The 23,317-nt window shown below is 41.3% G+C and overlaps 1 protein-coding gene and 1 pseudogene across 5 annotated transcripts in view; one reads left to right on the forward strand and one right to left on the reverse strand.

Moving 5' to 3' along the window:
- The window catches only part of DTD2 (D-aminoacyl-tRNA deacylase 2), a 51,874-nt gene extending 48,107 nt beyond the window's left edge, over window positions 1-3,767 (reverse strand). For 3 of the 5 annotated variants that reach the window (XR_004348682.1, XR_004348681.1, XM_032624393.1), the window contains exon 1: window positions 3,448-3,767. Coding sequence is in view for 3 of the 5 variants with exons in the window: in XM_032624393.1 (XP_032480284.1) it covers window positions 3,448-3,558 (111 nt within the window). In the remaining 2 variants the exon portion in view is untranslated. Of the gene's footprint in view, window positions 1-3,040 lie in introns of all 5 variants that reach the window. The other 2 variants (XM_032624391.1, XM_032624392.1) reach the window with 2 other exon arrangements.
- A 3,112-nt stretch (window positions 3,768-6,879) lies between these two features.
- On the forward strand, window positions 6,880-8,866 carry LOC116749713 (annotated as a pseudogene).
- The last annotated feature ends 14,451 nt before the right edge of the window (window positions 8,867-23,317 follow it).

Here is a 23,317-nt window from a genome sequence, read left to right on the forward strand (position 1 = left end):
AATATGTGAGAAAATAAAATCTTTTTCAATATTCAGTCACCTCAGTAATCATTTTTCAAAAATTAAGTTTAAAATACAGCCAAGAGCAGTAAAGACCCCAAGTTATACCTTCAAACATTTACTTCTTTTTTTTTTTAATTAATTAATTTACTTTTGGCTGCGTTGGGTCTTCGTTGTTGCATGTGGGCTTTCTCCAGTTGCAGTGAGTGGGAGCTACTCTTCGTTGCGGTGTGCGGGCTTCTCATTGCGGTGGCTTCTCGTTGTGAAGCAAGGGCTCTAGGCGTGTGGGCTGCAGTAGTTGTGGCACGTGGGCTCAACAGTTGTGGCTCACAGGCTCTAGAGAGCAGGCTCAGTACTTGTGGCGCACGGGCTTAGTTGCTCCGTGGCATGTGGGATCTTCCCAGACCGGGGCTCAAACCTGTGTCCCCTGCATTGGCAGGCGGATTCTTAACCACTGCGTCACCAGGGAAGTCCCCAAACATGTACTTCTGATCAAAATCATTAGTACTATGAACTAGCCTCTTCCTAAGTATGGCTGACAGACTTATAAATATTTAGTTTGCAGGGGCCCATTTATTCAACACCAAATGAATTCACATTATATCAGATATGGCTGATGTATAAACAACACTGTAACTGATATGTTTTTTGACATCATCATTCTTTGTTCCTCCTAATCCATTTACTTATAGATAATGAAAATAAGGGTCTGATTCTATTTCAATAAACTTCAAGAAACTGCTGTCCAATTATTTTTTATTATTTTTGTTAATACATTAAATACACAGTGATTAAACCTTGGAAACTGCATTCATATTAAGTTCTACATCAAGAGGTTTTCTGTTATCAGGAATGTAAGCTTATTTATTTTATATAATGACTTGGATAGTTCTTTATTAGCTCTCGTAGGATAGAGACTATACAGAAAAGAGACACTTGACAAATGACTTTGATTTTGCTGCAGAGTGAATCATTAAATTTTTTATTTTGTAGATTAACCTTCTGAGTCCAACAGCTATTACAAAGATTGAGTTAATATCTGTAAAGTGCTTAGAACAGTGCCTGGTTCATAGTAAGAGTGATACAAGTGTGTATTAAGTGACTATGTAAAAAGAAATTTAAGGACTGAAACACAATTTATTTTACATCTTAACTCCCAAAGCACTTTACAGACTGTTTTGTACATGATAGGGACTCTGTTGATTGCATTTAAGTTCTACTGTATATTACAGGCTCTATGTGTCATCTAAATACTCTTGTAAATAAACATAAATGCAGCTCTGCATTCACACCTGATTTACCTGGATAAGAAGTAACCTTTTATAAGAATAATTGTGCTCTTGAACAAACAAGTGCCTCCAGGGCACACCCATAAGTAAGGAGGTGGCAGGCTGAATAATACAGATATCTGCACCACTGTCACAGCTCTCTACACTGGGATTGTTTCAGCACAGGCCAAAATTTCTCAAGCATACTCATATTTGGACACATGCAATGTCAGAATTAAGTAATTGCAGGAATGAACACCTGTTGGGACTTCTCTGGTGGCCCAGTGGTTAAGACTCCACCCTTCCATTGCAGGGGTTAGATCCCTGGTCAGGGAACTAAGATCCCACATGCAGCATGGCTTGGCCAAAAACAAACAAACAAAAAAACACTAGTTCTTTCCTTCTACTCACCACACTACCTCTTCATTAAGGTATTTTCTTTTAGTTTATTCCAAAAATAGCTCTTAAATTGTGATCTACAAATTCCCCTCCTCAAGGCAGAATCACCTTCCTTGTAGCTTCTTTTGGTATAAATAGAACATTTCAAATATATAGGAAAGTACACATAATTCTCACTATAGGTTAAAAATGTTCACCTTCCAGGAAGAAAAACATAAGCCTGTGACAGCAAAGGTCTAAATGAATGAAACCAAGAACACGCAAAGTAACCTTCAAATCAAAAAGTAAACTTAAAAACAATAAAAAAAATTTTTTTTAAATTAGAACTTTTAGTAATAGAATAGCTGATGCTTGAGAAAGAGGAAAGAATTTACTATCTAATTACTCGTCAGCTCTTCATACTAATTTAGCCATGTGTGGGAGTGGAAGAGAAAGCTTTAAAATAGTTTTTAAAGTTAATAAACACATTGATAGTTTGGAAGGCTGCAATAAACTATCTGTGATTTTGCACAACGAGATGTGACATGAAGAATATAAAAGGATAATGAAGCATGGAAGAAATCTAAATGATTAATAGTTTGGGATTTATAGTCCCATGAAGCAAGTATAAAAATAGGCAATTCTTTGGACAGTATGGCAAAAATAATAAAATCTCAAAATAGGGAAGAGAAATTTTTAAGAGGCCATAACAAAAGAAATAAGAAATGAATTTTTGAGAAAGAAAAAGGGAGGGCAAAAATATAGGACTGTTTATGCTTATAAATATTTCCAAATTACAAGGGAGTAACAGATAGTGATTTAAGAATAGTCACCCACATATAGTTCATGGGTAGTATTTAATAACTAGTATTGTGTTAAGGAGTGCTAGATTTGGGACGGAATTCAGCAGATGAATGAATGAAATGCTCCTACATTAAAGTTTCTGAGTACCTCCACCAGTTTTATTTATTATTATTACACATTTTTTTCCTTCATTTCAACTTACTCCAAAAAATAAGTCGGGGGCCTTAAAGAAAATTTTGTTTTTGCATGAAATTTTGCATATGGGCAGGCTCTTTTAAAAAGGCAAATATTCAAGCAGAAGGACATCATATTGGTGTAAATGTTTTAAATTCTCTGGAGAAAATGTGTTTGATAACAATGCAACATTATTATAAAAGTAGTCATCTTTGTTCCTGGTGGGAAATAAGTCAAGTTTTTTAAAGTTTCATGAAAAAAGAACTGCTTCATGGGCAATCTCACGACTGTGCTAACACCTAGCTGCAGTCAACCTAAGAGGAAATTCGACGGGATCCGGAGCACAAGTCAAAGCAGATCTTGAACGCTTGCAACAAATCTAACCTAGAAGCTCGAAACAGATCAGGACAACTCACCAGCAGCCCGAGCATTGCGCAGGGCGTGGCAAGGCTTTTTGCTCTTTTGAAGCAAGAGGTCTGAGCTACTAGGCCTAAAGTCCACAGAGCTCAGGTAGGCAAACGGTGAGGGGAAGCTCCCAATTCCCGGGGTGCCAAGCAGGGGACACCCTCTTCCTCTCGGAAAATAAGTCCGAGGGAGAAAGGGCCAGGGCCGGTGGTGCAGGACTGAGGAGAGAGGCGACCACAGGTAGGCACTGAGGGCAGCGTTGGGCGGACCGGCCGGGAGTCCCGCCCCGCCCACAGCACGTGCCACGCGCCACGCGACCGGCTCGGAGAGAGACGCAAGGGTACAAATCGCCTAGACAGTGCGGTGAGAACCGCCCCTGCGCGCCACAGGATAACCGGAGCTGCGGAGCCGACGTTACCTCCACCCACTGGGCCGCGGCGTCCCCTTCGGCGGGGCGTACTTGCAGCCGGGCGTGCAGGCACTGCTGCAGGAGGGCCCGGGCCTGAGGTAGCCGGCCACTTTCAGCCATGGCTCAAGCCCGCGCGGATATCCCCCAGGTTCCAGCCACGCGCCGCAAAGGCCCGCCCCGGCGCTCAGGGAGCATTGGACGGGGCGCGACGCGGCGAAGGTACGTGCTGGTCGCCCGTGGCCCCGCCTCCAGAAGGGCGGGGCCTCTGACTGGATCTTCGGTGGCCCGGATGTGCGGTCTTAAAAGCCTTGTATGTACTAACCCTTACCCCAACCTACATGCAATTCGGTAGAAGGCGCTCAGTGTATGCTTTTAAGCGAGTGAAAAGACCCAGTGGTTCTCTTCCCAACATACCTTTTTTTTTTTGCGGTACGCGGACCTCTCACTGTTGTGGCCTCTCCCGTTGCGGACCACAGTCTCCGGACGCGCAGGCTCCGGACGCGCATGCTCAGCGGCCATGGCTCACGGGCATGTGGGATCTTCCCGGACCGGGGCACGAGCCCGTGTCCCCTGCATCGGCAGGCGGACTCTCAACCACTGCGCCACCAGGAAAGCCCCTAGCATACCTTTTAAAGAGACATTTTTCAGCTCAGAAAGCTTAAGTTTACAGACGTTGAAAAATTTTAAATCTGCTAAGTCCATATTATGCCCATTGTGAAGATAGGTAAATAGAATGAGTCAACTGAATCACAAAACAAGCGGAGGTGGAACTGAAAGCTATAAATCTTTCCAAAAAATCTCCTTACCCCAAATAATAAAACAACGCTGCCTCCTCTATCAAGAATGCTATAAATCATTCTGTTCTCGCAGTTGTGGAAAGGTATTGGTAGGCTATGTGAATACATATTTGGAGATCAATCTTTTAGAGAATATCCTCGCTAAAAATATTCTTATCCAAGAAAGTGTTTGATTTTAATAAATTTTTAAACATGCTACTAATTCAAAAATAAAATGACATAGTCTGATGCACATAATGATACTGAATTCTGTGGTGTTTCCTGTAAGTACATATTAGAATGTAAATGAAATTAAACAAGGGCTTGATTTTCTTTCCCACATAATGTATTCCATGAACCTGCGTCAGATTAGCATTATTTTTCTATGGGCTTGGAGGGTTTAGATGAAGAATAATAGTGTTACCCTGACTGCATTACCCAGGTCATTGATTTGGGCTCAGTTGGCACAATATGCCTATACATCCTGGTCTCTGTTTCAGAAGATGACATCACTGACAATGTTGCTATCCATATAAAGTAGTGTAGCTGAAGAAAATAATCTATGTGTAATGAACAGTCCTTTCCACACAGAATTGAAGCTGCCTGTTTGCTGGTTATCTTGCAGGCTGCCTTTTACTTTTTGTAAAAACAGAAAGCAAAATCTCACATTATCTCTGATTGAGGGATTGCAGGGGTTCCTACATTTATTGACATTTGTCTGCAGAGCACAGACAAATTGCATTGTCTGCACCTTTATGTCTCTTTTCTCTTTCACTCCCAGACTCAAGTTTTACAGGCTTGAATGAACTTGACATAGAGGGCCCTTAGCCTTCACCCAGAATAAGAGAGGACTTCATGTCCGTTTGTATATGGGTGTAGGAGATAAGGAACTCTCTTGAAAATAGTCTGTGGTTCCCAGAAATTTTTCCACAGTGAAGGGACGTTAGCAAATTGAGAAATCCTTCCTGTGAGTAGATGGAGTCTGGTTGGTAATGGTTAGCCTCTCAAAAAACACCAATTACTTTAAATCTTCCTGTTAAGTGAGGATCTTATTCTTTCTTTCTACCTGCAGAGGGCAGTAGAGAGTAGGCAATAAAGAGAAAGTATTTACTTTCTGTATTTTATTTATTTTTTTGAACATCTAGTTTCATTCCACAAAGAATTTAAGAAGGTCAACCATACCTGCAATAAAATAGTGAAATGTGAATAAAAATAAAGCATAAGGAGTAAAGAAAATGGAATTATGTCAGTTGGAATGTGGAAAATTGAAAACAAATAGACAAGACAGTTGTTCTTGACTGGAGTGCTGAGATGATAACTTAGCAAAGTTTTCACAGATATACAACTTCAATTTTTGTTATAAAACAGTTATGTTCATCACATGTAATGTTGACGTGGAGCATGTTGTACAATTTCCTTCAAGTTAGATGTAAGAGGCAAAGCACAACATTAAGTTGGCTCTAGAGGAAGAAGATTCACTGGAACGTAAGAGATCACTGTCTGGGCAAGAATAGTTCTCAAACAGCTACAGTGCTGAAAGGAGACCATGCAGCTAGTGCATTAGTTATGAAGGCATTCTAGGCCCTCTGAGACGGTATAATAATTTAGAGTTATTTTAAGTTGTTTAATTCATTCAAGTTGGCTGCCCCAAATTTTAACAGAGAACCACTTCTGAAAGATCCTTTGCAGCTGATAGTAAGCTTCCTGATTGTAAAGAGGAAAAGAAAGAAAAATGAACTGTTTCGTAATCTGTTTCATAGACTAAGAAATCTGTTTCTTGGACTAAGCAGAGCTTTACGTAAGATTTAGCTCTAGAATGAACCTCTTGCCCGAGGCTTTACTTGGAGGTATGTTAATCAGTAGATATGCAACAGGAAGAGATAGAGGTTTCATTTCAGGGAAGGCTTGGAAGAAATCTAGCCCCCTACCTCAAAGCTTAGAGAGGTTTTTTTTGTTTGTCTTTTTTTTCCTCAGTGCCTAGGGAGGTGATCAGTTTCTGAGAAATTAGTTCATACTAACTAAATTGCACATGAATTGGGATAGAACCAGAATACTAATTTATTCATTTGTAGTAAGAAATATTGCTGTGACATGGAGTGGAAATTCTCACATAAGGCATGATCAACACATTTTCCCTTGTGCAAGCAGGGTATACTAGATTATATTCAGAAGTCTCTTTACCAATTTACTATGAGAGATAGTCACTCTTCTACCAGGGTATCTGAAACAGGTGTGAAAGACCCAGGTGAATTTGGGCTTCAAGACACATGGCGCACCTGGTGGCCTCTGAGACGGTGGCGGCAGGGCCCGGGTCTCTGGCCTGGGGCGCCCAGGCTGTGAGGGGAGCTGCCGCCGCCTCGGGCCCATGGGGTCCCCTTCCCCCAAGGCCGCTGATAGGCAGCTGGCCGGGAAGCTCATCCCTCCGTGGGTGAGCGAGCTGTCCCGGGCCGTGTGGACCAACAGCCTGTGCCCGGCGCGCGGTGGCGGCAAGATCCTGCCCAACAGCCCGGTGCTCAACACGCACCTGGTCAAGAGCCACCACCAGCAGGATGGCATAGAGAATCCAACAATAGGAAGAGATTTGAAAACTGTCCTGAGGTTCTGCTCTTGTCCGATTGAAGGTTGCCCGAGAGGCCCTGACAGACCAAGTTCTCAATTTTCTCTCAGAAAACAGCACTTTATGAAAATGCATGCGGAAAAGCAGCACAAACATAGTTAAGTGCAGCAATTCGTATGGCACTGAGTAGGACTTGAAAAGACATCCAGAGGATTGTGGCAATACCTTCCAGTGCACATGTGGCTGTCCCTATGCCAGAAGGACTGCATTTACAGTCCCACATCTACCGAACTGGCCGTGCGATCCCTGCAGAACACAGGGATCCATCTAGTAAGAAAAGGAAAATGGAAAAGTACCTGCACAACCAGAAGTTGTCCAGTAAGACCAGTGAATCACTGAGCAACCAATCAACCCCAACACCAGATGCTCAAGAGCTAGAAACTTCAGAAATAAAGCTAATGGCTTCTTTTGAAGACTCTTGCAGCTCTAATGCCAGAAAGCAGACTCTTTCAACATGTCCAAGGTATCCTCAGAAGCTCCTTTTACCAAATCCTGAAGTGCCTGTCTTTGTGCCTACAGCAGACTCCTCAACTCAGCCTGTAGTGTTGGGTGTCGATCATCAGGGCTCTGTCCCCCCAGTTCTGTGCACTTACTGCCCTTGTCCATAGGAACCCTGATCCTCGGCCTAGATTCAGAGGCTTGTTCTCTCAAGGAGAACCTCCGTCTTTCAAAAATTGTAAATCCCGTTGCTGTTGAGCCAATTAGTACAGGTGTTCAAGTGAACTTGGGTAAAAGTCCATCTAACTCTTTACAAGAACTAGGGAACACATGTCAAGAAAACAGCATTTCTTCAATCAATGCACAGGCAGACCTGTCTTACACCACACAACACTTTTTACTCTCTGCACAGTGGGCTAGCCCTGATTCCTCTGTATCACCTTGTTCGTAAACTGATTTGACATTTGGTTCTCAAGTTTCCCTTCCCATTAGTGTTCATACTCAAAGTTTTTGCCCAGTTCTAAGGTAATCTCATCTATAGCTGCTCAGACTGATGTATTTATAGATCCCTGTTTCCCGTCAAGTGGGATCTCTTTTGAGAGAAACTCAGACCAGTGGAATGCGAAGTCCAACAGATGATCGAGTACAGATAGACCAAGCTGTAATGTGTGGAGACATTTTTGAGAGTGTTCATTCATCATATGATGTTTCTACAGACAAATTATAAGCAGCAGCTTAGTAGCAGAGACTGTAACTCATGGTTTGTTACCTCAGAACCACCCTAAAACTTTAAATCAAGATATTGAGAAATCTGAACCAATCATGAACTTCATTCAGCACACAGAATAGTTCACTTTCTTCACAGAACATGACAGATAATCGGACCTGAACCAGGGATTTATTAAGTGATCTGGAAAACATCTTGTCAAGTAATCTGCCTGCTCAGACACTGGACAATTGTAGTCTTCGTCTGACACAAGTAATGGACCTGACACCCAGCTCCCATCTGGCCCAACCCAGAATCCTGCAGTTGATTTTGATATTGTAGAGTTCTTTTCGGCCTCAAACATCCAGACTCAAACTGAAAAGAGTGAACTTAGCCCCATAACCACTGAGCCAGTCTTGGAATCGCTGGACATAGAGACCCAAACTGACTTCTTACTTGCAGACACCTCTGCCCAGTCCTACAGTCGTAGAGGAAATTCTAACTTCTTAGGCCTTGAAATGTTTGACACGCAGACACAGAGGGACTTGAACTTCTTTTTAGACGTAGCCCTCATCTGCCTCTGGGAAGTATTCTGAAACACTCCAGCTTTTCCATGAGTATTGATTCATCTGACACAGAGACCCAAACTGAAAGAATCTCCGCTGCTAAACACCTACCTGCTCTAGAAAGCAAAGTTCAGTTAAGCAGTGCAGAAACACCATGAATTCTGGCTTTGAAACTTTAGGGCGCTTATTCTTCAACAGCAATAAAACTCAGACAGCAATGGATGACTTTCTTCTGGTGGATTTGGCCTGGAACACAATGGAAACTCAATTCAGCTCTGTTGGAACCCAGTTGTGTGCAGAACTACACCCAGTCTCCAACTTCTGAAAGTGGAGTTCACATGGGGGATGGCATTTACGGTTCCCTTCTGGATTTAGAAGATGGAGAATGGGGACAACAGTATTAACTCTATTGAATGTAGTTGATGATACAGTTACTTCGATTCTTTGAGGTTCTTTGCCTTTTGCACTTATAAGCATGAAATTTGTGTAAAAATGTATGAGTGTATTATAAAGTGTAAGATGTTGATCTTAAAAAGTGATTGTTTTTTGTGTTGCCTACATTTGCCCTTTCAGTGTAGACGTCCCTTCTTTAAAAAAAAAAATGTATTTCACACCTTTAAAACCCATCTAGGGGGGGACTTCCCTGGTGGTCCAGTGGGTAAGATGCAGTGCTCCCAATGCAGGGGACCTGGGTTCGATCCCTGGTCAGGGAACTAGACCCTACATGCATGCTGCAACTAAAACATCCCACGTGCCACAACAAAGATCCCATGTGCCACAAAGAAAATCCCCAAGTGCAGCAACTAAGACCCAGCACAACGTAAAAAAAAAAAAAAAACTCATCTAGACATTTAGCTGAATCAAGCTCACCAGGACTAGTGTACAAACTTTTCAAATTTTTTTTTTTTTTTTTTTTTTTTTTTTAAATATTTCTTTTTTTTTTTTTTAATTTTTATTTATTTATTTATGGCTGTGTTGGGTCTTTGTTTCTGTGCGAGGGCTTTCTCTAGTTGCAGCAAGTGGGGGCCACTCTTCATCGCGGTGCGCGGGCCTCTCACTATCGCGGCCTCTCTTGTTGCGCGGAGCACAGGCTCCAGACGCGCAGGCTCAGTAATTGTGGCTCACGGGCCTAGTTGCTCCGTGGCATGTGGGATCTTCCCAGACCAGGGCTCGAACCTGTGTCCCCTGCATTGGCAGGCAGATTCTCAACCACTTCCGCCACCAGGGAAGCCCCAAACTTTTCAAATTTTTGAAACATTTTAGTTGACATATGACTTACTTAAATTGCACCTAAAATACTTTTGCCAGTGCTTGTTAGAAATTCCTGTTTCCTAATAATGTCTAAAGAAGTCTGATGCTGCACCATCAGATTTAAACACCATCAGCTTCATCTGCTTTGACATCTTACTCTTTCCTTATTTGAAGACACAAAGGAAAACTACAGCTGTCTTTAGTTTTTTTTTTTTTTTGCAGTACGCGGGCCTCTCACTGTTGTGGCCTCTCCCGTTGCGGAGCGCAGGCTCCGGATGCGCAGGCTCAGTGGCCATGGCTAACGGTCCCAGCCGCTCCGTGGCATGTGGGATCCTCCCGGACCGGGGCAAGAACCCGTGTCCCCTGCATCGGCAGGCGGACTCTCAACCACTGCGCCACCAGGGAAGCCCCTGTCTTTAGCTTTTGAGACAATTTTCATATGGTCAATGCCATCCCTCCTCTACGTGAACTCTTACTGATACCAGCGTTTAAGTATAGTACTTTCCTCATAAGACATGTTTCTGTAAAATTCTTGCTTAAAGAAGTAGCAGCAAGCACTTAGTGTGAATAGCGATCGTTTCAGTCTAAGTGACAGTAAGTCGCCCCAACTATGGAAACACTGGGCTGTGGAATCATGCCTATTAGCTCATACTGGAGTGTGTCCTATGAGCGTCCCCCCTACTCCCTACAAAAGGCCAGGGCGGTGCTCCAGAGCTGCTCCTCAAAGAGCACCCACCAGCTGAGTCCAAGTTTTGTCACTCTAATTGTTAAAAAAAATAAAGTAAGGAGAAAATGAAATTCCCCACTAAATTTCAATACTATGCATAAGCTTGATAGGGCAAGAGTGCAATAAACAACTATTTTAAAGTGAATCTTCTTTTCATCCACCTCTCATTTTTTCCTTGAATGAGGAAACACATTGGTCCAGCAAGGATAGTAACTGTGCCTTGAGGATAACAATTATAGAATAGATCCATCTAAGATATGGTGTTCTGCATTTTGTTGCTTTGTTTAGAGAGGATAATACCAGTCTTCAAACGAAGTAAGGTGATGACTGATTGCTTCAGTATTCAAGAATATCTATGTTTTGAGATGGGTCTGTGGTCAAGTATGCTTTTGAGGTTTTCTGTATTTAGGAGATCCTGAGTTCTTGATTGCTGGCCAAATTTCAAGCAAGTAAGAATCAGTGCAGTCTGTAAATTTCTCTAAGTTTACCCAGAAAAATACTCTGTTCCTTCTGTGGCACATGCTTACGCTGCTGAAGGCTAAATCCTCAAAATAAAACCTAAGGGGGAGACTAATAATTCATTAAAGTATAATAAATCAGTGGTTTGCTACTAATTGCTATCCCGTAGAAGAATTGTTGGTAGTGGATAAATAATATATCCTAGGCAGATGAACTCAACCTAGTAGATAAAAGTTTGCTTTGGTCACAGCTGCCTATGAATATGGCAAAACAAACATAAAGCCTTAACTTAGAATTTCATTATGTTTTAGAGTCATCACTGCCTTAATATTCAAACATCTATTTAAGTTCTCCTAGTAAGGAGAAATGCATGTTTGATTATGCCTTTTGTAAATATATACGCAGTGATCTATGGCTTTAAAAAATTTTTGTGTTTCTGTGACAATGTTAATCCAGCCAATTGAGTTATTTACAGAAAATTGAGGATGCAGTAGTTCTTCACGTACAAGTAAGAAGTGTTTCCCCCCAAGAACCTTAGCTACCTGAATTGTTCTAAGGTTATTTGTAAGAGCTGAAACTCAGCGATTGAAGAGGAGTGAGAATTCTAAAAAAAAAAAAAAAGACACTTGGGGCTTCCCTAGTGGTCCAGTGGTTAAGACTCCACCTACCACTGCAAGGGGCGTGGGTTCGATCTTTGGTCAGGGAAGTTCCACATGCTGGAAGGTGTGGCCAAAAACAAAAAAAAGACACTTGGCACGTGCACTAAGACTGTGAGGAAAAAGGAAACATACATATTTAAATAAGAGTCAAATAAAAACTCCAAGGGCAGGGCTTCCCTGGTGGCGCAGTGGTTGAGAGTCCGCCTGCCGATGCAGGGGACGCGGGTTCATGCCCCGGTCCGGGAAGATCCCACATGCCGCGGAGCGGCTGGGCCCGTGAGCCATGGCCGCTGAGCCTGCGCATCCGGAGCCTGTGCTCCGCAACGGGAGAGGCCACGACAGTGAGAGGCCCGCGTACCGCAAAAAAAAAAAAAAAAAAAAAAACTCCAAGGGCAAATGCTCCAACCATAATCATATATTTGATATTTTGTCATGGAGCCTCTTCTTACATAGGCAGAAACTGATGCCATGGGGTTAATCATGGGCTTAATCAATCATGGGCTGTTGAAGCCCCTCCAATACAAAAATATGAGGCCAGGGAAAATGATAGTTCCCACCTAAGAGCTGAGTCCCTTCTTAACACAAATAGTTTGTACAACCAGGTAGGAAATGGAATTGAGTTTGGAACTTGATATTGACTGTTCTTTTGTTCAACTTGCTTTTTAAAATTCTTACTTTATTACTGTACCATTTGCTGGTGTGTTGCCTAGGTAACATAACAAAGCAAGTGCTTTTAACTGTAAGGCAATGATGCATATCTTTGGCAATCTGTAGGGTTTCCCCAAGGCAGGCTGATAAATTATGTTGATGTTTGGGTTATTTTTCAGTTCATAATGTTGTGATAACTTGGCAAAGCATTGCATAACCTTCTGAATATTTGTATACTTCTGTTAGCTGTTTTGTCAAGTCAGGCCAGCCTGTTGTAAGGGCTTTTTAAAATAATTTTGACACCTGCATCCTTTGTAGAAAAAAATTGTGAAAGATTTTGAAATGGGCAAAAGAGATTTCTAGATATCTTTTTAACAGAATGCTGGAACCTCTGGGATTTACCTGGTCCTATAGGGCTATACAGGGTTTGTCTTTGACTAGACTATCTTACAACTCTGTAGAGATAGAAGCTAACTCTTTGGACACTGATACTGTCTATAAAAATGTAAAATTTGATTATTACTCTGTGGGTATTGACCGGTTTTGCCAATTTTGCATCCATTTGTAAATTCATTTCAGCATTCCTTACCTGACTAAAAGTATATAGCACCTTGAGTAGTTCTCTCTCTCTCTCTCTAATAAACTTTAAGTTTTAGCATAGATGTAGATTTACAGAAAAGTTGCAAAGATACCAGAGAGTTCCCATATACCCCTCACCCAGTTTCTTCTGTTATTAACATCTCAAATTACTATGGTATGTTTGTCACAACTAAGAAACCAGCACTGGTATATTAATTAAACTCCATACTTTATTCAGATTTATTAGGTTTTCTCTAAATCCTTTTTCTGTATCCCATCCAGGATACCACATTACATTTAGCTGACAAGATTCCTTAGTTCATGACAGTTTCTCACACTTTCCTTGTTTTCGATGACCTTGACAGTTTTGGGTAGTACTGGTCAGGTATATTGTAGGATGCCCCTCTATTGGGATTTGATGTTTTTCTCATGATTAGAGCAGGGTTATGGGTTTTTGAGGATGACCATAGAGATGAAGTGACCTTCTGATTACATCATATCAATGCTACATTCTGTCCACAGGTCTTATTGATGGTGATGTTGACCTTAATTACCTGACTAGGGTAGTGTGTTTGCCAAGTTTCTCCACTGTAAACTTACACACAGACCCACTTCCATGATTTAGTCTTTGGGAGCAGATCACTAAACACAGCCCATACTCAAGGGGTAGGGAGTTACGATCTACCTCCTTGGCTAGGGAGTATCTGCATAAATTATTTGGAATTCTTTATTTGAGGAGATTTGAGTTCTTTTTTGAACTGGCTGTAATATATTACTGGTTTCTTCCTTGCTGAGTTAAGTATGAATGAAATAAAAATCTTTGACACATGTTGATTTTATGTTTGTATGAGAATTGTGATTTTATTCTTTTTAAAAAATTATTCTCATATCGTTCTACCAAGAAATGTGGGAATTATTTTTATATAGTTCTTTGAAATCCATGGATAAGTGCCGTAAACAAATACATTATTTGGAAAAGAAGATATTGAAGATTATTTATAGTCAGAGAAAAAATAAGTTATTTTATCACACTGACTATATCAGTCAGGGTCCTATCAGCAAATAACACACTCTAAATAGGATAACCTGGGAAAGTTTTATTGACAAAGACACTATTTACAAAGGTGTGGGTGTAGGGGCACCACAGTGGGTAGTGTAGTAACAGCTGAGATGTTACCGTTCCCTTGGGCATGGTAACAGGTGAGATGTTACCATTCCCTTGGCCTGAAGAGAGAAAAGGAGAGAGTCTAGAATCCAGGGGTAGAGACTTACATAGACCCTTAAGAGAAGGAATGAACCTTCTGCTAAGAAGCATAGCCAAATTTAGGTGACCCTTTAGGAAGGGAGCTAGGGAAATAAATACCTGACTGCATTTTCTACCTTCCTTCCATTTCCTGCCAGAGCTCCCCATTGCAAAAAACAGCTAATAGCTAGGAAGCCTGGGGACCTGTTGATGTCCCAGCCTCCAGGGCAGAAAGCAGGGTGGAGAATGCTTGAGTGTAGATCAGGAAGGCCAGCAAAAGATATCTGGCACACTGACTGAAGAGGTTGTGAAGGCCACGTTGAGGTCTCTTTTGTCATCTTTTTGTGGGAAGGTAACAGCTGAGAAGACAAAGAGAGACATAGCTGCTGTTAACATTTTTAGCGGAACTATTTAATTTCTCCAAGAGTTTACAGAGGTGAAGTTTGACTTAGTGAGTTATCAGTGTAAGATGAGTCAAGGTCCTTGACCCCTCCCCACCTTTTTATCCAGCCATTGGGAATATGGCAAGACATCAGAGGAGAATGGTTGCTGCGATCCTAGCCTTGGTGAAAATGTCTCCTATGCAGTCCAGCTTGCATGGCAGGAAGGTGTCTACGAAAAATTCATCAGTCGATCTAAGACAGAAATTGAAAATTTTATTTGAGCCAAATTCAAGGATTATAATCCAGGAAGAGCATCTCAGAAAGCTCTGAGAACTGTTCCACCCATTAGAAGTCAAGGCACAGTTATATAAGATTTTCGAAACAGAAAGCTGTACATTAAATGATGCATTATTGACAGTTTATACAATCCAGATCTAAGCATCATCTAGTGGCCCCTTACAAGATGGAGAAAGAATGTCTCCTTTTAAGGAGTTGTCTTGTTGATGCTAGGAGAGTGTTGCTTTTTACGGTTGAGCAGGTATTTCTGCAGGTGGGGGAGGTTTGGTTGATGCATAATGCAGATACACAATGGACAGTAGCAGAGGAGAGAGGAGGTCAAAGGGCAAAGAAATTTTTTTTTTTTTTTTCGGTACGCAGGCCTCTCACTGTTGTGGCCTCTCCCGTTGCGGAGCACAGGCTCCGGACGCGCAGGCTCAGCGGCCATGGCTCACGGGCCCAGCTGCTCCGTGGCATGTGGGATCTCCCCGGGCCGGGGCACGAACCCGTGTTCCCTGCATCGGCAGGTGGACTCTCAACCATTGTGCCACCAGGGAAGCCCGCAAAGAAAAATTTTTATGTTTAAATTTTTATTATCTTGTCATAAAATATGAATTTTATTTCACAAAGGGATGGAGCCACTGCCTTCAAGGGCTCTTGCAGACTTAACTAAGAAGCACGTTAGAGGGAGCCACTATGGCCCTAAGCCCTTAGAGCTCTCTTTGTACTGTGGGGGAAGAAAATTGGAATCAGATTTGACTTGATACAGAAAAAATAATGAACGATTTTTATTGTCTTTGAGTGTTGTAACTAAGTAAAGCTCATACTGACTCCAGCAGGAAGTAAATAAATAATAGAATTTCAATAATGAATTGTTCATATACATCTAATTCTTCAGTTGCATTTGCTTGAGATAAAAAAGGGAAAGTAGTATTTATCAGATGGCAGCTCCCTGATTGTTTGCTCCTTTTGGCAAGTGAAGCAAAAGAAATACTGTAGATTCTCAGCATGCGTGAGGAAGGACAATCCAAAGATCCCCACAAATAGAGAAAATTCCAACTTCAGAATTAATTAATAACTGCATTCACATATTTATCCAATTGTTTATTAACGTTTATTTATCATGCCAGACACCAAGCTAGGTGTTGGAAATATATGAGGAATAAGATGCTGTTCTTATTCTCAGGGGGCTCAGAATTTAGGGGAGAGACAAGGAAAACAATTTAATTAGAAAACGATTTCTCTTTCCACCATTGTGTTCTTTCCCTCCCAATGTTGTTGAATGAACCCAAGTCCATGTGCCTGATGCACAGTGAGACCAAACAAATGGAAACTTCAGAGTGTGGAGCAGAGAAAGATTTATTTCAAAGCCAAGCAAGGAGAACAGGAAGCTCATGCTAAAACCCCCCAAAACTGCCAGATGGTTTTCAGGGAAGAGTTTTTAAAGGCAACACTGGGGGGGGGAGGGGAAGGGAGAGGCTACAGGGTGTGTGACTTTCTACTGATTGGTTGGTGGTGAGGTGATAGGGTGGTGCTCCAGGAATCTCAATCATCAATCTTCTTGTTCTAATCAGTCTGCAGTCTCAGCATATAGTCACCATCCTCCATGTGGGTGAGAGTCTTAGTTCCTGCAGGACAACTCAAAGATATGCATCGGATTCTTATACATATCCCTTGAGGAGTAACTAGGACTCTGTTATGTGGCTGAACCATTGTTTCTTGACTACTTTCCTGCATTCACTCACTTCCCTAATTAGTAACTGTTTGAATCTGCTCTTTGGAACTCAGGGAAAGCCTAGGAGACTAAAATTTTTTCTACAAAAAAAGAAATAGGAGTGCGGGTGCTGAGGGGATTTTGTATCTGGGAGGACCTTGCAGGGTCCTGCTGGGTTTCACCAGTAAAAGAAGGACAGGACTTGGAAGGGGAGTCACCTGCTGGAAAGCCTGAACTAAACTGGGGTGACTGGGCTTAACTGCAGGGAAGATATGGTCTGCAGTTTAAACAATTTGGCATAAACCGGATTTTCAGGGCCATACCACATCTAGGCAATTTTTTTTTTTTTGGGCAAAATTTTTTTTAGTCACCAACTCTCTCTTCGGAATAACTCTCCGTCTCCTTTCTCTTTTATAGCAATTCCCTATATGTATTATGCTGCCTTTAGCATCTCCAAAATTTGCTCCAGGCTTGACCTACAACTCAGAAGATTCCCTTCCTCTAGGCCACAATCAAAAATCTAATATTCTAAGTACTGTGTTTAGTTGCGCTCTGCTGGCGTGAAGCTGATTAAAGTAATTCCCATTAACTTGTGAATGAAACATAACCTTCTTAAAAGGTATATTTGCATTTTAATAGCACTCCCTTCACACAAATTCATCTCTAATTGGTGGAATGTGTGAGAGTTCCTTTCTGTGGGAAGAAGAAGGAGGGGGAATAACGCCTTAATTTTCTAAGTTTAAGAGAGTTGCTACTCTTAAAGCCTCTGGATTCTCGCCTCCCTGTCACGTCTCAGCACAATGCAGTTTTGCTTCTCTTTCTGAAGCTAATCACTCCGGAAAGCTTTTTTAGGTTAAAGTGAATGGACCTCGTCATCTTTTGAATAACATTTCTATTTGGGGAGATTCCCACATTCTGAGTATCCTTTTCCCTTCCATGTAGAAATCGGAATGCAGCTCCCTATCCTCCTTTGCAGCTAGGGTGCAGGCATGCCAATTAGATAGCTGAATGCAAGATTAAGCTGGGAAGTGAGCAATGCGAATAAACAGGCTCTGCATGGGACCTCCATTTTCCTGACTTCGGAGTTGGTAGGGCTTTCAGGCACAGGAGGTTCAAGATCGGATGCAGAAGTGGCATTGGTGGCAGTAGCAGTTGCAGTAAAACTAAGTTGCTCGTATTTGGGGCCCAATGACAGCAGCAGCAGTAATTGGTACCATTGACTGATATAGACAGATTCCTGACCTGGATAGTTTTATGGCCTGCGTCAGGCGTCAGGCACTGTCCCTGGAAGCTTAGGCTTGAACGTTTCTCCAGACATCCCAATAATTTTGTGAACTATTTAATATCCTCTTATAAACCAGTTTTGGGTTAAACCAGCCAGAATGAAATCTACTGTTCGCATTCAAGAACACTAACTGATACAAGTCTCCTCAATTTCCCCCTCTCCCTTGAACCCTCAACCAACAGAATTTATAGGACAAGACTTTCCACTTTTCTCCATTCCCCTCTTCTACTTTCTTTGTTCAGGCCCCATCATCTGTTACCCGGATTACTGGGAACTTTGTCCCATTTGATCACTCACATCTAGTTTGACTTGTCAGATTGGTCTTTCTAAAATGAAAATCTAGGGACTTCCTGGTGCCGTAGTGGTTAAGAATCCGCCTGCCAATGCAGGGGACATGGGTTCGAGCCCTGGTCAGGGAAGATCCCACATGCCACGGAGCAACTATGCCCGTGCACCACAACTACTGAGCCTGCGTTCTAGAGCCTGCGTGCCACAACTACTGAGCCCACATGCCACAACTACTGAAGCCCGTGTACCTAGAGCCCGTGCTGCACAACGAGAAGCCACCGCAGTGAGAAGCCCATGCACCTCAACAAAGAGTAGCTCCCGCTCACTGCAACTAGAGAAAAGCCCTTGTGCAGCAACGAAGACCCAATGTAGCCAAAAATCAATCAATCAATAAATTTATTAAAAAGAATAAAATGCAAACCTAATTCTACCACTCTTTGGCTAAAGATCCTTCAGTGGCTCCCTATTGCCCTCGTGATAAAGTCTAGCATCAAGTCCAAACTCCTTAGCAGGGGCTTTTGGGATCTAGGCCTTGTTGACCTTTCCAGCTCATCTTGGCCATGCCTGCTTCTCACATCTATTCTCCAATCATACTCTTGCTCTGGATCAGCAGCAATGGATCCCCTAGGATCCTATTGGAAATGTGGAATCTCAGCCTCCTGCAGATTTCCTGCATTAGAATCAGCATTGCAGCAAGATCACTAGGTGATGCTCATGAGTATTCAAGTTTGGGTAGTGCTGCTTTATAGCCCTGTGCTCATTTCCTCTGGGGCTTTTACACATTCTGCTTCCTCTGTCTTATTGTCCTTCTCCTGCTTTAGATGTTTAACACTGTACTGCAGCACTCAACAGGGAAAACTTCTCTGACTGGTGAAACCTGCATTGGAGGCTTTTGTCTGTTACTCCAAACATGGCACTTACTCCTTTGTACTGTAATGACATTTTTACTCCTTTTTCTTTCCCATTAAACATTGGTCTTCTATTCTGGTTGTATTTTACAGTCAAACTGAGAACCTAAAACAAAAAGAAAATACAGATTCCTGGGTCCTGCCCCTATAGATTTTGGTTTTAACTGGTTTGAGTAAGGCCTAGACACTGGTAATTTGAAAAAGTGTCCCAGATAATTATAATGTGGAGCCAATTCAGAACCACCACACTAGGCTTTAAGCTCTGTGAGGACAGGGATTTGTCTTATTCAATGTTGTATTCTCAGAGCCTACCACAGTACGAGATACATAAACCATACTTGTGAATAATTGTTGCCCCTAGTTTCTCAGGCAATATGGAATCAGCTTTGTGTTGCAAATACCATCCTACCTTATACCAAACCCCTCTCATATATGTTAGCAGCTGGGCAGCCCATTCATCTCACTAAACCAAGGAGCCATTTCTTTCTTTCTTTCTTCCCTTCTTCCCTTCTTTTCTTTCTTTCTTTCTTTCTTTCTTTCTTTTTCTTTCTTTCTTTCTTTCCTTTCCTTCCTTCCTTCCTCCTCCCTCCCACCCTCCTCCCTCCTTCCTCCTTCCTTCCTTCCTTCTGTTTTCTTTTAAAATTTTAATACAGTTTCTTATTTATTTCTTTATTTGAAGTATAGTTAACTTACAATGTTGTGTAAGGTTAAACTATACTGCAAAGTAATTCAATTTTATATATATATCAAGGAGCCACTTCTTTTTTTTAACATCTTTATGGGAGTATAATTGCTTTACAATGGTGTGTTAGTTTCTGCTGTATAACAAAGTGAATCAGCTATACATATACATATATCCCTATATGTCTTCCCTTTTGCATCTCCCTCCCTCCCACCCTCCCTATCACACCCCTCTAAGTGGTCACAAAGTACCCAGCTGATCTCCCTGTGCTATGTGGCTGCTTCCCACTAGCTATCGGTTTTACATTTGGTAGTGTATACAAGTCCATGCCACGCCCTCACTTTATCCCAGCTTACCCTTCCCCCTCCCAGTATCCTCAAGTCCATTCTCTACGTCTACGTATTTATTCCTGTCCTGCACCTAGGCTCTTCAGAACCTTTTTTTTTTTTAGATTCCATATATATGTGTTAGCATACAATATTTGTTTTTCTCTTTCTCACCTACTTCACTTTGTATGACAGAATCTACGACCATCCACCTCACTACAAATAACTCAATTTCGTTTCTTTTATGGCTGAGTAATATTCCATTCTATATACGTGCCACATCTTTATCCACTCATCTGTCGATGGACACTTAGGTTGCTTCCATGTCCTGGCAATTGTAAATAGAGCTGCAATGAACATTGTGGTACATGACTCTTTTTGAATTATGGTTTTCTCAGGGTATATGCCCAGTGGTGGGATTGCTTGGTTGTAGGGTAGTACTATTTTTAGTTTTTTAAGAAACCTCCATACTGTTCTCCATAGTGGTTGTATCAATTTACCTTCCCACCAGCAGTGCAAGAGGGTTCCCTTTTTTCCACACCCTCTCCAGCATTTGTTGTTTCTAGATTTTTTGATGATGGCCATTCTGACTTGTGTGAGGTGAAATCTCATTGTAGTTTTGATTTGCATTTCTCTAATGATTAATAATGTGGAACATTCTTTCTTGTGTTTTTTGGCAATCTGTATATCTTCTTTGGAGAAATGTCTATTTAGGACTTCTGCCCATTTTTGGATTGTGTTGTTCGTTATTTTTGATATTGAGCTGCATGAGCTGCTTGTAAAATTTGGAGATTAGTCCTTTGTCAGTTGCTTCATTTGCAAATATTTTCTCCCATTCTGAGGGTTGTCTTTTCTTCTTGTTTATGGTTTCCTTTGCTGTGCAAAAGCTTTGAAGTTTCATTAGCTCCCATTTCTTTATTTTTGTTTTTATTTCCATTTCTCTAGGAGGTGGGTCAAAAAGGATCTTGTTGTGATTTATGTCATAGAGTGTTCTGCCTATGTTTTCCTCCAAGAGTTTGATAGCGTCTGGCCTTACTTTAGGTCTTTAATCCATTTTGAGTTTACTTTTGTGTATGGTGTTAGGGAGTGTTCTAATTTCATTCTTTAATATGTAGCTATCCAGTCTTCCCAGCACCACTTATTGAAGAGGCTGTCTTTTCTCCATTGTATATTCTTGCCTCCTTTATCAAAATTAAGGTGACCATATGTGCATGCGTTTATCTCTGGGCTTTCTATCCTGTTCCACTAATCTATATTTCTGTTTTTGTGCCAGTACCATACTGTCTGGATTACTGTAGCTTTGTAGTATAGTCTGAAGTCAGGGAGCCTGATTTCTCCAGCTCCATTTTTCTTTCTAAAGATTGCTTTGGCTATTTGGGGACTTTTGTGTTTCCATACAAATTGTGAAATTTTTTGTTCTGGTTCTATGAAAAATGCCAGTGGTAGTTTGATAGGGATGCAATTGAATCTGTAGATTGCTTTGGAGAGTATAGTCATTTTCACAATGTTGATTCTTCCTATCCAAGAACATGGTATATCTCTCCATCTATTTGTATCATCTTTAATTTCTTTCATCAGTGTCTTATAGTTTTCTGTATACAGGTCTTTTGTCTCCTTAGGTAGGTTTATTCCTAGGTATTTCATTCTTTTTGTTGCAGTGGTAAATGGGGGTGATTCCTTAATTTCACTTTCAGATTTTTCATCATTAGTGTATAGGAAGGCAACAGATTTCTGTGCATTAATTTTGTATCCTGCTACTTTACCAAATTCATTGATTAGCTCTAGTAGTTTTCTGGTAGCATCTTTAGGATTCTCTATGTATAGCATCATGTCATCTGCAAACAGTGACAGTTTTACTTCTTCTTTTCCGATTTGGATTCCTTTTATTTCTTTTTCTTCTCTGATTGCTGTGGCTAAAACTTCCAAAACTATGCTGAATAATAGTGGTGAGAGTGGGCAACCTTGTCTTATTCCTGAGCTTAGTGGAAATGGTTTCAGTTTTTCACACTGAGGACGACGTTGGCTGTGGTTTGTCATATATGGCCTTATTATGTTGAGGTAAATTCCCTTTATGCCTACTTTCTGGAGGGTTTTTATCATAGATGGGTGTTGAATTTTGTCAAAAACTTTTTCTGCATCTATTGAGATGATCATATGGTTTTACGCCTTCGATTTGTTAATATGGTGTATCACATTGATTGATTTCCGTATATTGAAGAATCCTTGCATTCCTGGAATAAACCCCACTTGATCATGGTGTATGATCCTTTTAATGTGCTGTAGGATTCTGTTTGTTAGTATTTTGTTGAGATTTTTACATCTATGTTCATCAGTGATATTGGCCTGTAGTTTTCTTTCTTTGTGACATCCTTGTCTGGTTTTGGTATCAAGATGATGGTGGCCTTGTAGAATGAGTTTGGGAGTGTTCCTCCCTTTGCTACATTTTGGAAGAGTTTGAGAAAGATAGGTTTGACAGAATTCGCCTGTGAAGGCATCTGGTCCTGGGCTTTTGTTTGTTGGAAGATTTTTAATCACAGTTTCAGTTTCAGTGCTTGTGATTGGTCTGTTCATATTTTCTATTTCTTCCTGGTTCAGTCTTGGCAGGTTGTGCATTTCTAAGAATTTGTCCATTTCTTCCAGGTTGTTCATTTTATTAGCATAGAGTTGCTTGTAGTAGTCTCTCATGATCTTTTTTTTTTTTTTTTTTTGCGGTAAATGGGCCTCTCACTGTTGTGGCCTCTCCCGTTGCAGAGCACAGGCTCCTGATGCGCAGGCTCAGCGGCCATGGCTCACGGGCGCAGCCGCTCTGTGGTATGTGGGATCTTTCCGGACTGGGGCACGAACCCATGTCCCCTGCATCAGCAGGCAGACTCTCAACCACTGCGCCACCAGGGACGCCCTCTCATGATCTTTTGTATTTCTGCTGTGTCAGTTGTTACCTTTCCTTTTTCATTTCTAATTTTATTGATTTGAGTCTTCTCCTTTTTTTCCTTGATGAGTCTGGCTAATGGTTTATCAATTTTGTTTATCTTCTCAAAGAACCAACTTTTAGTTTTATTGATCTTTGCTATCGTTTCCTTCATTTCTTTTTCATTTATTTCTGATCTCATCTTTATGATTTCTTTCCTTCTGCTAACTTTGGGGTTTTTTTGTTCTTCTTTCTCTAATTGCTTTAGGTGCAAGGTTAGGTTGCTTATTCGAGACGTTTCCTGTTTCTTAAGATAAGATTGTATTGCTATAAACTTCCCTCTTAGAACTGCTTTTGCTGCATCCCATAGCTTTTGGGTCATCATGTCTCCATTATCATTCGTTTCTAGGTATTGTTTGATTTCCTATTTGATTTCTTCA

This window comes from Phocoena sinus, chromosome 2 (assembly GCF_008692025.1).
Source record: "Phocoena sinus isolate mPhoSin1 chromosome 2, mPhoSin1.pri, whole genome shotgun sequence".
Classification (NCBI taxonomy): domain Eukaryota; kingdom Metazoa; phylum Chordata; class Mammalia; order Artiodactyla; family Phocoenidae; genus Phocoena; species Phocoena sinus.